Source organism: Hoplias malabaricus, chromosome Y (assembly GCF_029633855.1).
Source record: "Hoplias malabaricus isolate fHopMal1 chromosome Y, fHopMal1.hap1, whole genome shotgun sequence".
In the NCBI taxonomy this organism is placed as follows: Eukaryota; Metazoa; Chordata; class Actinopteri; order Characiformes; family Erythrinidae; genus Hoplias; species Hoplias malabaricus.
This window is the reverse complement of record NC_089820.1, coordinates 88,541,347-88,555,796: the sequence shown is the minus strand read 5'-3', so window position 1 is coordinate 88,555,796 and position 14,450 is coordinate 88,541,347. Positions and strand designations below refer to the sequence as shown.

Sequence of the window (14,450 nt, the reverse complement as noted above, 5' to 3'; positions counted from 1 at the left end):
CAAAACACTCAGAGAGATCGCGCAGCACGCACAAAACACACAGAGAAATCGCAAAGCCCGCACAAAACACTCACAGAGATCGCGGAGCACGCACAAAACAGTCAGAGAGATCGCAAAACTCAAAAAAAAACCTCAGAGACATCGCGCAGCACGCACAAAACACACAGAGATCGCGCAGCACGCACAAAACACACAGAGAGATCGCAAAGCTCGAAAAAAAAACGCTCAGAGAGATCGCAAAGCTTGCAAAAAAAACCTCAGAGATATCGCGCCGCACGCACAACACACTCAGAGAGATGGCAAAGCTCGAAAAAAAAACCTCAGAAAGATCGCGCCGCACGCACAAAACACACAGAGAGATCGCAAAGCTCGAAAAAAAAACGCTCAGAGAGATCGCAAAGCTCGCAAAAAAAACCTCAGAGATATCGCGCAGCACGCACAAAACACTCAGAGAGATCGCGCAGCACGCACAAAACACAGAGAGATCGCGCAGCATGCACAAAACACTCGGAGAGATCGCGCAGCCCGCACAAAACACACAGAGAGACCGCAAAGCTCGCAAAAAAAAACCTCAGAGATATCGCGCAGCACGCACAACACACTCAGAGAGATGGCAAAGCCCGAAAAAAAAAACCTCAGAAAGATCGCGCAGCACGCACAAAACACACAGAGAAATCGCAAAGCTCGCAAAAAACCCTCAGAGAGATCGCAAAGTCCGCACAAAACACTCAGAGAGATCGCGCAGCACGCACAAAAGACACAGAGAAATCGCAAAGCTCGCACAAAACACACAGAGAAATCGCAAAGTCCGCACAAAACACTCACAGAGATCGCGGAGCACGCACAAAACAGTCAGAGAGATCGCAAAACTCAAAAAAAAACCTCAGAGACATCGCGCAGCACGCACAAAACACACAGAGATCGCGCAGCACGCACAAAACACACAGAGAGATCGCAAAGCTCGGAAAAAAAAACGCTCAGAGAGATCGCAAAGCTTGCAAAAAAAACCTCAGAGATATCGCGCCGCACGCACAACACACTCAGAGAGATGGCAAAGCTCGAAAAAAAAACCTCAGAAAGATCGCGCAGCACGCACAAAACACACAGAGAAATCGCAAAGCCCGCACAAAACACTCAGAGATATCGCAAAGCACGCTCAAAACACTCGCAGAGATCGCGGAGCACGCACAAAACAGTCAGAGAGATCGCAAAGCTCGAAAAAAAACCTCAGAGAGATCGCGCAGCACGCACAAAACACACAGAGAGATTGCAATTCTCGCAAAAAAAAAGCTCAGAAAGATCCCGCAGGACACACAAAAAACTCAAAACACAGAGAGATCGCAAAGCTCGAAAAAAAAACCCTCAGAGAGATCGCACAGCATGCACAAAACACACAGAGAGATCGCAAAGCTCGCAAAAAAAAACCCTCAGAGAGATCGCGCAGCCCGCACAAAACACTCAGAGAGATCGCGCAGCACGCACAAAACACTCGGAGAGATCGCGCAGCACGCACAAAACACTCGGAGAGATCGCGCAGCACGCACAAAACACTCGGAGAGATCGCGCAGCACACACAAAACAGTCAGAGAGATCGCAAAGCTCGCAACAAAACCCTCAGAGAGATCGCGCAGCCCGCACAAAACACACAGAGAGATCGAGAAGCTCACAAAAAAACCTCAGAGAGATCGCGCAGCCCGCAAATAACACTCAGAGAGATCGCGGAGCACGCACAAAACAAACAGAGAAATCGCGCAGCACGCAAAAAACACACAGAGAGTTCGCAAAGCTCGCTAAAAAACCCTCAGAGAGATCGCTCAGCACGCACAAAACACAGAGAGATCGCGCAGCATGCACAAAACACTCAGAGAGATCGCAAAGCTCGCAAAAAGCAACCTCAGAAAGATCGCGCAGCACGCACAAAACACACAGAGAGATCGCAGCACGCACAAAACACACAGAGAGATCGCGCAGCACGCACAAAACAGACAAAGAGATTGCAAAGCTCGCAAAAAAAACCTCAGAGAGATTGCGCAGCATGCTCAAAACACACAGGGAGATCGCAATTCTCGCAAAAAAAAGTTCAGAGAGATCGCGCAGCACGCACAAAACACACAGAGAGATCGCGCAGCACGCACAAAACACTCGGAGAGATCGCGCAGCACACACAAAACACACAGAGAGATCCCGCAGCACACACAAAACACTCGGAGAGATCGCGCAGCACGCAGAAAACACACAGAGAGATCGCGCAGCACGCACAAAACAGACAAAGAGATTGCAAAGCTCGCAAAAAAAACCTCAGAGAGATCGCGCAGCATGCACAAAACACAGAGAGATGGCAAAGCTCGCAAAAAAAACCCTCAGAGAGATCACGCAGCACGCACAAAACAAACAGAGAGAGAGTGCAGCACGCACAAAACACACAAATACATTGCAAATCTCGCATAAAAAACCTCAGAGAGAGCGCGCAGTTTGCACAAAACACTCAGCAAGAGCACGCAGTTTGCACAAAACACTCAGCGAGAACGAGCTGTTTGCACAAAACACACAAAACACTCGGAGAGATCGCGCAGCACGCACAAAACACACAGAGATATTGCAAAGCTCGCAAAAAACACTCAAAGAGAGCGCGCAGCACGCACAAAACACTCAGAGAGATCGAAAAGCTCACAAAAAAAACCTCAGAGAGATCGCAAAGCTCGAAAAAAAACCTCAGAGAGATCGCGCAGCACGCACAAAACACAGAGAGATCGTAAAGCTCGCAAAAAAAAAACCCTCTGAGAGATCACGCAGCACGCACAAAACAAACAGAGAGATCGCGCAGCACGCACAAAACACACAAAGACATCGCAAATCTCGCATAAAAAACCTCAGAGAGAGCGCGCAGTTTGCACAAAACACTCAGCAAGAGCACGCAGTTTGCACAAAACACTCAGCGAGAACGAGCTGTTTGCACAAAACACACAAAACACTCGGAGAGATCGCGCAGCACAAACACACAGAGAGATTGCAAAGCTCGCAAAAAACACTCAAAGAGAGCGCGCAGCGCGCACAAAACACTCAGAGAGATCGAAAAGCTCACAAAAAAAACTTCAGAGAGATCGCGCAGCACGCACAAAACACAGAGAGATCGCAAAGCTCGCAAAAAAAACCCCTCAGAGATATCGCGCAGCACGCACAAAACACTCAGAGAGATCGCGGAGCACGCACAAAACACTCAGAGAGATCGAGAAGCTCACAAAAAATCCTCAGAGATATCGCGCAGCACGCACAAAACACTCAGAGAGATCGCGGAGCACGCACAAAACACTCAGAGAGATCGAGAAGCTCACAAAAAAAACCTCAGAGAGATCGCGCAGCACTCACAAAACACACAGAGAGATCGCAAAGCTAGCAAAAAAAACCTCAGAGATGGCGCAGCTCGCAAAAAAACCTCAGAGAGATCGCGGAGCACACACACAACACTCAGAGAGATCAAGAAGCTCACAAAGAAAACCTCAGAGAGATCGCGGAGCACGCACAAAACACTGAGAGAGATCGCGGAGCACGCACAAAACACACAGAGAGATCGCAAAGCTAGCAAAAAAAACCTCAGAGATGGCGCAGCTCGCAAAAAAACCTCAGAGAGATCGCGGAGCACACACACAACACTCAGAGAGATCAAGAAGCTCACAAAGAAAACCTCAGAGAGATCGCGGAGCACGCACAAAACACTGAGAGAGATCGCGGAGCACACACACAACACTCAGAGAGATCAAGAAGCTCGCAAAAAAACCTCAGAGAGATCATGCAGGACACACAAAAAACTCAGAGAGATCGCGCAGCACGCACAAAACACAGAGAGATCGTAAAGCTCGAAAAAAAACTTCAGAGAGATCGCGCAGCACGCACAAAACACACAGAGAGATCGCGCAGCACGCACAAAACACTCGGAGAGATCGCGCAGCACGCACAAAACACTCGGAGAGATCGCAGCACGCACAAAACACACAGAGAGATCGCAGCACGCACAAAACACACAGAGAGATCGCAGCACGCACAAAACACAGAGAGATCGCAAAGCTCGCAAAAAAACCCTCTGAGAGATCGCGCAGCACGCACAAAACACACAGAGAGAGCGTGCAGCACGCACAAAACACACAAAGACATCGCAAATCTCGCATAAAAAACCTCAGAGAGAGCGCGCAGTTTGCACAAAACACTCAGCGAGAACGAGCTGTTTGCACGAAACACAGAAAACACTCGGAGAGATCGCGCAGCACGCACAAACCACACGGAGAGATTGCAAAGCTCGCAAAAAACCCTCAGAGAGATCGCAAAGCCCGCACAAAACGCTCAGAGAGATCGCAAAGCTTGCAAAAAAAAACCTCAGAGATATCGCGCAGCACGCACAAAACACTCAGAGAGATCGTGCAGAACGCACAAAACACACAGAGAGATCGCAAAGCTCGCAAAAAAAACCCTCAGAGATATCGCACAGCACGCACAAAACACAGAGAGATCGCAAAGCTCACAAAAAAAACCCTCAGAGAGATCACGCAGCACGCACAAAACACACAGAGAGATCGCGGAGCACGCACAAAACACTCAGAGAGATCGTGCAGCACGCACAAAACACACAGAGAGATCGCAAAGCTCGCAAAAAAAACCCTCAGAGATATCGCACAGCACGCACAAAACACTCAGAGAGATCGCGGAGCACGCACAAAACACTCAGAGAGATCGCGGAGCACGCACAAAACACTCGGAGAGATCGCGCAGCACGCACAAAACACACAGAGAGATCGCGCAGCACGCACAAAACAGACAAAGAGATTGCAAAGCTCGCAAAAAAAACCTCAGAGAGATTGCGCAGCATGCTCAAAACACACAGAGAGATCGCAAAGCTCACAAAAAAAACCCTCAGAGAGATCACGCAGCACGCACAAAACACACAGAGAGATCGCGGAGCACGCACAAAACACTCAGAGAGATCGTGCAGCACGCACAAAACACACAGAGAGATCGCAAAGCTCGCAAAAAAAACCCTCAGAGATATCGCACAGCACGCACAAAACACTCAGAGAGATCGCGGAGCACGCACAAAACACTCAGAGAGATCGCGGAGCACGCACAAAACACTCGGAGAGATCGCGCAGCACGCACAAAACACACAGTGATCGCGCAGCACGCACAAAACACTCAGAGAGATCGCAAAGCTTGCAAAAAAAACCTCAGAGATATCGCGCAGCACACACAACACACTCAGAGAGATGGCAAAGCTCGAAAAAAAAAACTCAGAGAGAGCACGCAGTTTGCACAAAACAGCGAGAACGAGCTGTTTGCACGAAACACACAAAACACTCGGAGAGATCGCGCAGCACGCACAAAACACACAGAGAGATTGCAAAGCTCGCAAAAAACACTCAGAGAGAGCGCGCAGCGCGCACAAAACACTCAGAGAGATCGAAAAGCTCACAAATAAAACCTCAGAGATCGCGCAGCACGCACAAAAAACTCAGAGAGATCGCGCAGCACGCACAAAACACAGAGAGATCGCAAAGCTCGCAAAAAAAACCCTCAGAGATATCGCGCAGCACGCACAAAATACTCAGAGAGATCGCGCAGCACGCACAAAACACTCAGAGAGATCGAGAAGCTCACAAAAAAAACCTCAGATAGATCGCGGAGCACGCACAAAACACTCAGAGAGATCGCGCAGCACTCACAAAACACACAGAGAGATCGCAAAGCTAGCAAAAAAAACCTCAGAGATCGCGCAGCTCGCAAAAAAACCTCAGAGAGATCGCGGAGCACACACACAACACTCAGAGAGATCAAGAAGCTCACAAAGAAAACCTCAGAGAGATCGCGGAGCACGCACAAAACACTCAGAGAGATCGCGGAGCACGCACAAAACACACAGAGAGATCGCAAAGCTAGCAAAAAAAACCTCAGAGATCGCGCAGCTCGCAAAAAAACCTCAGAGAGATCGCGGAGCACACACACAACACTCAGAGAGATCAAGAAGCTCACAAAGAAAACCTCAGAGAGATCGCGGAGCATGCACAAAACACTCAGAGAGATCGCGGAGCACGCACAAAACACACAGAGAGATCGCAATTCTCGCAAAAAAAACCTCAGAGAGATCGCGCAGCTCGCACAAAACACTCAGAGAGATCGCAAAGCTCGAAAAAAAAACGCAGAGAGATCGCAAAGCCCCCACAAAACACTCAGAGATCGCGCAGCACGCACAAAACACACAGAGAGATCGCGCAGCACGCACAAAACACTCGGAGAGATTGCGCAGCATGCACAAAACACTCGGAGAGATCGCGCAGCACGCACAAAACACACAGAGAGATCGCAGCACGCACAAAACACACAGAGAGATCGCACAGCACGCACAAAACACACAATGATCGCGCAGCACGCACAAAACACTCAGAGAGATCGCAAAGCTCGAAAAAAAAAACCTCAGAAAGATCGCGCAGCACGCACAAAACACACAGAGAAATCGCAAAGCTCGCAAAAAACCCTCAGAGAGATCGCAAAGCCCGCACAAAACACTCAGAGAGATCGTGCAGCACGCACAAAACACTCGCAGAGATCGCGGAGCACGCACAAAACAGTCAGAGAGATAGCAAAGCTCGAAAAAAAACGCTCAGAGAGATCGCAAAGCTTGCAAAAAAAACCTCAGAGATATCGCGCAGCACGCACAACACACTCAGAGAGATGGCAAAGCTCTAAAAAAAAAAGCTCAGAGAGATCGCGCAGCACGCACAAAACACATAGAGAGATCGCAGCACACACAAAGCACACAGAGAGATCACGCAGCACGCACAAAACAGACAGAGAGATCGCAATTCTCGCAAAAAAACGTTCAGAGAGATCGCGCAGCACGCACAAAACACACAGAGAGATCGCGCAGCACGCACAAAACACTCGGAGAGATCGCGCAGCATGCACAAAACACTCGGAGAGATCGCGCAGCACGCACAAAACACACAGAGAGATCGCAGCACGCACAAAACACACAGAGAGATCACACAGCACGCACAAAACACACAGTGATCGCGCAGCACGCACAAAACACTCAGAGAGATCGCAAAGCTCGAAAAAAAAAACCTCAGAAAATCGCGCAGCACGCACAAAACACACAGAGAAATCGCAAAGCTCGCAAAAAACCCTCAGAGAGATCGCAAAGCCCGCACAAAACACTCAGAGAGATCGCGCAGCACGCACAAAACACACAGAGAGATCGCAAAGCTCGCAAAAAAAACCCTCAGAGAGATCGCACAGCATGCACAAAACACACAGAGAGATTGCAATTCTCGCAAAAAAAAGCTTAGAAAGATCCCGCAGGACACACAAAAAACTCAGAGAGATCGCGCAGCACGCACAAAACACAGAGAGAGATCGCAAAGCTCGCAAAAAAAACCCTCAGAGAGATCGCACAGCATGCACAAAACACACAGGGAGATCGCAAAGCTCGCAAAAAAAAAACTCAGAGAGATCGCGCAGCCCGCACAAAACACTCAGAGAGATCGCGCAGCACGCACAAAACACTCGGAGAGATCGCGCAGCACGCACAAAACACACAGAGAGATCGCAAAGCTCGCAAAAAAAACCGGTAACACTTTAAAATACGGGTGCACAAATAAGCATATATTAATACGTCATGAATGATCTCCTCATAGTATATTAATACATACATTAATGCTTAATATATCAGGAACTAACAAAGAATATACATTAATGACCACATTACTCATACATAAATCGCCATTAGCAAGTGTAAACATTAAGTATCAACATCTCGTTAATTCAATCTCTTAATTAACACTATGACTTGCCTTATTAATTAACACCCTTTACATATTGGATCTATTTGGATACTGTGTGTTACATATCTTTGTGCATTGATGTAGGCAAATTTATAGCCAGGGACATAAGCAATGATTAAGTGATTATTATGAGTTTATTACGAGTTTTGTAATTACTTATATAAAGTCACTTGACTTTAGGTTTGTTATTGGCCATATTAATTAATTAAATAATTAGCCTAACCCACTTATAGAGTAACATGGCAGAAAAAATAACCATAAGGAAAATTAGTCACAGGTTTTTGTTTCTGTTTAAAAAAAATATCTCAAAATTTGGCCCTCATGGTTCATATAGTATGTGTAATAAGTTGTGCCTTATTTATAATCTGGTAACCATTTTACACACCTACCTTGTTGGTACCATTCTGATGTATAGTTCATTCTGGTGTTGTGTTCCATGTCAATGACAAGAGTTCAGTTTCAGGCCTTTTTCATGTGGTTCTTGACTTTAGAAGTGCTACTGTTCATATAAAATAAAAAAATCAACTTTCAACTTCCAATGATAATGCCCACATTCAAGATGTAATTACGCATGACTTAATGCCTTAATACTCATTACTTAATACCACTACAGGTCATTAGTTACTGCATTTACATATGATTATGTGCCCCACCAAGTAAAGTCATGACATAATACATATTTATAAGTCATCAGTTAATATATTGATATATCATTCATTTACAGTATGCATTAATAACTGTTAACATTGTGTTTATCAACGTAAAGCATTTGCTAAAATACTATTTCCAAATATGTTTCTTAGAATACAAAACATGAGGTAATGAACTGAGAGACAATGTAACATTTTTTACTTTTTATTTACATTTTTACGTCATCTGTCATTCAGAACACAGAAGTTATTCTTGTACTATACAGAAAATACCTGTAAACTTGCACAAATTATTTGGTAGAAAGACTCATCTTTAAACAAGAAACTATGGCTAATCCTTCTGTACATTCTCAAACATAAAAATGGTACCTTTATGCGTGTGAAAAAAACATCCAACAATAAAACACAAATCACAGGTAACTTATTCAAAGCCTGCATTATAAACATGAACATGGTACCTTTACTTCAAACCAGTGAATGATTATGGCTATGACAAAACCTGCATTTCAAATAAAATAAAAGATAACTCCTTCAGTAGGTTCTTAAGAATTATGAAGGGAATTTGTCTTTAAACAAAATAAACAAAAAAACAACAACATTTTTTTACTTAAATCAGACCCATCAAATAAAACATTTATTATCAGAGACAATCTTCCAAATGCACTTAGTTTCCTTTAATGTCAAGGAGATCCCCTCTCTCTTTCAGTGCACTTATCCTGGTTTGATTTGGCTCAAGTAAACACTGGTCTTCACAAAGCTTAGCAAACTTTTGCAAGTTGCTACCCTTTTTGAAATTAACTCTCAAGGCACGGAACATTTCAGGATTAACCACTGCCAACTCTGCTATAGAGACCTGGTTAACGATTGTGTTTCTGTCCACATGTGTCCTGCAGTATGCCTCCGTCTTCGTCAAACCTTGCTTCACCAGCTCCAAAACTTTGTTGTACCGCTTGATGGAATCTTCAGGTGTTCTCACTGAAACATATGTAAACATACCCAACACACACACACAATGTACAGTTATGATTTAAACAATTGTAAAATACATGACATTGACTTCTACCCATTTTTAAACTGAAACAAAGAGTCCATGCTAGGTATGCATGCTATCCCAGAAATGTATTGTATGTTCTGTGTCTCATTTGCATTTTAAGTTGTATAGCCAGAGGTGTGTAGTTGAAATCATGTGGAAGTTATGATACACTTTATTGCAAAATGCATTAGCTTGTTACTGCACTGGTATGCAGTGTAATGCTGGAACAGTAAAGGGCCATCCACAAACTGTTCCCACAAATTTGGGAGCAAAAAATTGTCCAAAATATCTTGGCGTGCTGAAACATTAAGTGTTCCTTTCACTGGAACTAAGGGGCAGAGACAAACTCCTGAAAAACAGCCACACACCATAATCCCCCTCCACCAAACTTTACATTTGGCACAATGCAGTCAGACAAATCCCGTTCTCCTGGCAACTGCCAAACTCAGACTCGTCCATTGGATCGCCAGACGGCGAAGCATGATTCACAGAGAGTGATTGGAATACCTGAATTCAATTATTTGGATAAGTTAGTGAATACTTTTGGCAATACAGTGTATTTTATTACCTCGTTGATTTTATTACTGAAATGTACCTGCTGGACTAATCACAAAATCCAAGTGATTACAACAAATCTTTTTATCCAGAACTTTTGTAAACTACCCACCTCTGGTTATAGCTCAGTTATTGGCAATGTTAACATACCTCGGCTGAAATAATCAGTCTTCAGTTTCTTTGATTTCTTTTTCTTTTGCTTCTTCTTTTTGAGTGAGGCCTCTGAATCCTCTGAATCAGAAGACTCTGATGAGTCTGTAGAAGTTGGGGTATGCTGAGGTGCAGACAACCAAAGAGTTGATGGCTGAGGTGCTGCAGATGACTGGAGCTGATGCAAATCACCTAGCTTCAATTTCAGAGCTACGACAGAAAGCATTTAAATTATATTGGGTTTTTGTCCAACCAGCCATCTACACTTAATACTATTATTAATGGTCCTTATGATGCATCATTCTTTAGTTCATGAAACTAATACAAACTAAATGCAACTTTAGAAACACAATCTCAGAAATTTGCAGTGGAATGGTCATTTCAATTTTAATTCTTAATGCAAACATGCCATTAAAACAACTGTAACACCCGGTAACAGCAAGATTCTCCCTCTGCATCATTTTTTATGAATTATTGTAATGTTTTATTTTTTGCTCATCCAATGATTTATCAATTTAATAACTGATAAGCTTTCATGATTAAGGCAGTGCATTCTGACTAATTTTGATATTTGAATATCTGGAAAGATTAATGAACAAATTTCCAGTTCAATGCAAGCAAAGAAAAATGGCAAAAACATGAAAATATGTTTAACCATTCAAAAATAATACATGAAATGGTATTTCTCATATTGGATGTGTGGCGGAGACTCCCACTTCAGGTAAAGACTGAAACAGCTAACCTGTATAATTCTGGACATGGACTCATCTTCGTCTTTTACACAAAGAATTTTCTCCATAATGAACAATGTGCCAAAATGTTATTTTGTCAGAGAAATATATTTTCACTGTTTCTGGACCTAGCTAATGTAAGCTAATGTAGTTAGACTAGTTACCAATAAAGCTGGGTTAGAGCCTGATGTATTCATTATCTTTGCATTCTCAAACAAGTCTTAACTACACATACTTGGCAATGTGTTTGTGACAACTTGAACAAACATGTTTACTTATGTAATAAACTCAAGCTAAACCTTCAAAAGTGGCATCACTGAATTGGCCTGCCTAATTTCTCCATTTCCTATGATGAAACATAACCCTGTGCACGAATGTCAGCCACAAGTGATGACAAGAAGAGGATAAGAGCCATGAGAGAGGGTGGGAAGATGAGGAGAGACATGAGTGGCACCCAAGCCCCAAGAACTGCTTCCCGAGTCTTGCTTCCAGTTTCACGGCAAGGCCACCGTACAATGTATGACATTTTATCCTATAGGCCAAGCAGAAGACTGGGGGTAGCAACAGGGAGGCAAAGCAATGGACGGTCTTTCCCTCTTGGCTAAGGTGCTCACAATGTCCTAAATGAGAGCCAGCTGATGCTGGTTTGGCTTGGGTAGCATGAGTGCCTTTAAAAGAAGCAGAGAGGTAAGAGCAACAAAAGCACATACTGACAAGCTAAAACGCTTGTGTTTAAAGAAAACACAGAAAAGTCTAGGTAGAAGCCATTAAAAAATGGCAGTTTTTTTTGGTTTGGTTTCTTTGTTTTGTGTGTGATAATAAAGTTAAAATGACCGTTGAAACCCACAACCCTAACTCCAGTGTCCTTCCTCCTCCCAAAGTAGCACAGGCCATGCTACAATTAGATATTCAAATATTATAAACAGGTAGAATGCACATTTTGAGGGTGCTGACTTGGAACGCAATAATTTACATAGTTTGCATACTTACTGTCCTCAAGCCTCTCACGAAGATAATTTCTTTCTTCTACTAAGGATGCAACCTTTTCTTCCAGACTAATGATCTTCACCTTCTGCATCTCTAGTGTCTGTTTTGCGTTTTGAAATGCAGATTGGACAGTAGGAGCAGCTTGAAAATCAAATCAGAAAAAGTCAGGAATTTCAGTTTTAGTTTTTTTGCTAACATACCATAATGAAAAAAATCATGTCAAGTATACTATTAAAAATGATGGTCATTCAAGGGTCCTATAGAAAAGTAAATGGTTCTATATAGAACCATGAACACTCAAAGAACCCTTTGTATGATTAAAGGGCTCTTCAAATTTATGGAGAATGTATTGCAGAGTGTTTGATACAGAACCTTTTTGAAAAATGTTCTATGTAGCACCAAACAGTGTGTTGCTATTGTTACGATGTCATGTTTTTAGTAATAAGAACCCTTCTCAAAAAGTTCTATAACAAACCCTTTACAGCACATTGTCCATCAATGTGAAGAACACTTTCATATTGCAAAGAACCCTTTAATTAAGCAAACAATTGATTTTAAGAGTGAAATTAGGTCACTAGTCAAATTATCTGCTATTTGTTATTTCCAGCATGAATAAACATACAAAATAAACACATATAGTAATTCCTACAAAAAGGTACTGGCTTCCTTGCAAATCAAAATGCAGATTATGTTAATATCTTCTCACAATACAAATTCACTTGTTCTATTAATTTCATATCACCGTCTTCTAGGTGATCAACTGAGAAAATATACATACAAGTTTGACTTTCCTTGACAAAAACATGTCATGGAGTTAATAAAGTGATATTATATTAAACTGGCCACAGTTGTCTATACTGACTAAAAAAATCACACTGCTCTGAAATACAGAAAATGCCAGTACGTTTATCAGCATGTTCTGCAGTCTGCTTCACCGCTTTCCTCCCTGAGGTGGTGGGTAGATCTGAAACAATTTAAAATGTACAAATATGTAAAACAAACACACACAAAAAAAACACTATTATTGTTTTTATTATTATCAATGATGGTGTGATTATTTGAACACTTCACCTAATTGTGGATTTTTGATAGTTTTAGAAGAACGGCTGCTAATTCTTACACAGACTGTGAGTCTCAAACAATTCAGCATTTTTACTCTTGTTGGAACCATATCTTGAAAAGTTGTCTTACTAATGCTGCAGTGTTAACTAACTTTGACATCTGTGTACAAATCAACTAGGTGAAGAAACTGACAACCACTGGATACTGTTAACAGGCTCTCTTTATCTGATCTTATTTCAAAACTCTATATTGGTACTATAATCTGTCATTATTAGACTAGCCTGACAAAATCAGCTGTTAACAACTAATGATCAATGCTAAATGAGAGCAGGTGAGATAACAAGAACTTACCAGCTCTCAATCTTAGCATATGTCTTTTTTTTGTATATTTTATGAATGCATATTTTAACTGTCTCTAGTCTTGACTGTATTCCTAAACAAAAAGAAAGTGTATAGCCTAGTGTCACTTACAGAATGATTCAGAAAAGCTTCCAATAAATAAATATTTATCTTCATCATCATCATCATCATCATCTTTTCCGCTTTTCCATTTCAGGGTCGCGGTATAAATAAATATGTTTAAAATTTATTTATTACTCAGTATACTATTGTATTATTCAAAAATTCTACCGGCAACATTATTAAAATTCATTCAGCACCCAAACCTGCCAAACTAGTCCGCGGGAATTTCACTCCACAAATCTAGCTATAAAGATTTGCAGTCCAAGACAAATGCTATGCTAACAATAAGCAAATTTAAGTTAACCTACCCGGTTCTAAAACTTCTTTCCGAACATGTTTTGGGGCAGGTACCTCTGCAGTATGTAAAAAAGACAAAAAGAAATGAGGTTAAAATAAGTTGGGATGCTGCAAGCTGTAACTACATGCTAAATACCCTTGGCTAGAAGCAAATATTATAATTATAATTGAAAAGTTTATGAAAAACTATTAAAAGTGTGTATGCAAATATTAAAACATTTCTAAAGCTACAACACACCAAATGGAAAAGTAAACAAACATTAGCAGTAGTATACAGTGGTGTGTTGAACATTCCATCATGTCCAAAGCTAGCTAGCTATGTCAGAATTAACTAGAACTAGCTGGAGAGTTTACAATTTCAGACTAGCTAAGCTACTACGTTAGGAAAAGGGGAAAACACTTTCAAAGTGTTGTGTACTCTACGACAACTTATGACACAAATTTCACTCGTTTACTAACCATATACATCGCTGGTATATTTTGCTGACGCTTTGCCAGACCGTTTTATTCTCCTGCTCGCCATTTCCTCACTGCACTCCGCAGGAACTTGGCGCGCTTCTGCTGCGGGGCGTACAGTTTCTAGCTCACTTTTTTTTGTCGCGGGGGTTCATGATTGGTAAAACAGTGGCGGGTTGTCTTTCCAATCGAATATGAAGCTCGGGTGGGTCTTGGAGATCTTTGGTGTTATCCCAGTTTG

At 42.5% G+C, this 14,450-nt stretch overlaps 1 protein-coding gene across 1 annotated transcript; it reads right to left on the bottom strand.

Annotated features, from left to right (window-relative positions):
* Positions 1–9,133: 9,133 nt before the first annotated feature.
* LOC136677646 (uncharacterized) lies at positions 9,134–12,550 on the bottom strand. The gene is made up of 3 exons (XM_066655236.1): positions 11,936–12,550; positions 10,215–10,424; positions 9,134–9,451 (listed from the first exon to the last, which is right to left on the bottom strand). The coding sequence occupies exons 1-3, from the start codon at positions 12,021–12,023 to the stop codon at positions 9,141–9,143; spliced, it is 609 nt and encodes a 202-aa protein (XP_066511333.1). The 5' UTR covers positions 12,024–12,550; the 3' UTR covers positions 9,134–9,140.
* Between the last annotated feature and the right edge of the window lie 1,900 nt (positions 12,551–14,450).

Coding starts and splice junctions, on each gene's coding strand:
- LOC136677646 (XM_066655236.1), bottom strand. CDS start 12,023: ATGCAGAAGGTGAAGATCATTAGTCTGGAAGAAAAGGTTGCATCCTTA. Junction 10,425..11,935: donor TCGTGAGAGGCTTGAGGACA/GTAAGTATGCAA, acceptor TTTCTGTCGTAG/CTCTGAAATTGAAGCTAGGT. Junction 9,452..10,214: donor GACTGATTATTTCAGCCGAG/GTATGTTAACAT, acceptor CATATGTTTCAG/TGAGAACACCTGAAGATTCC.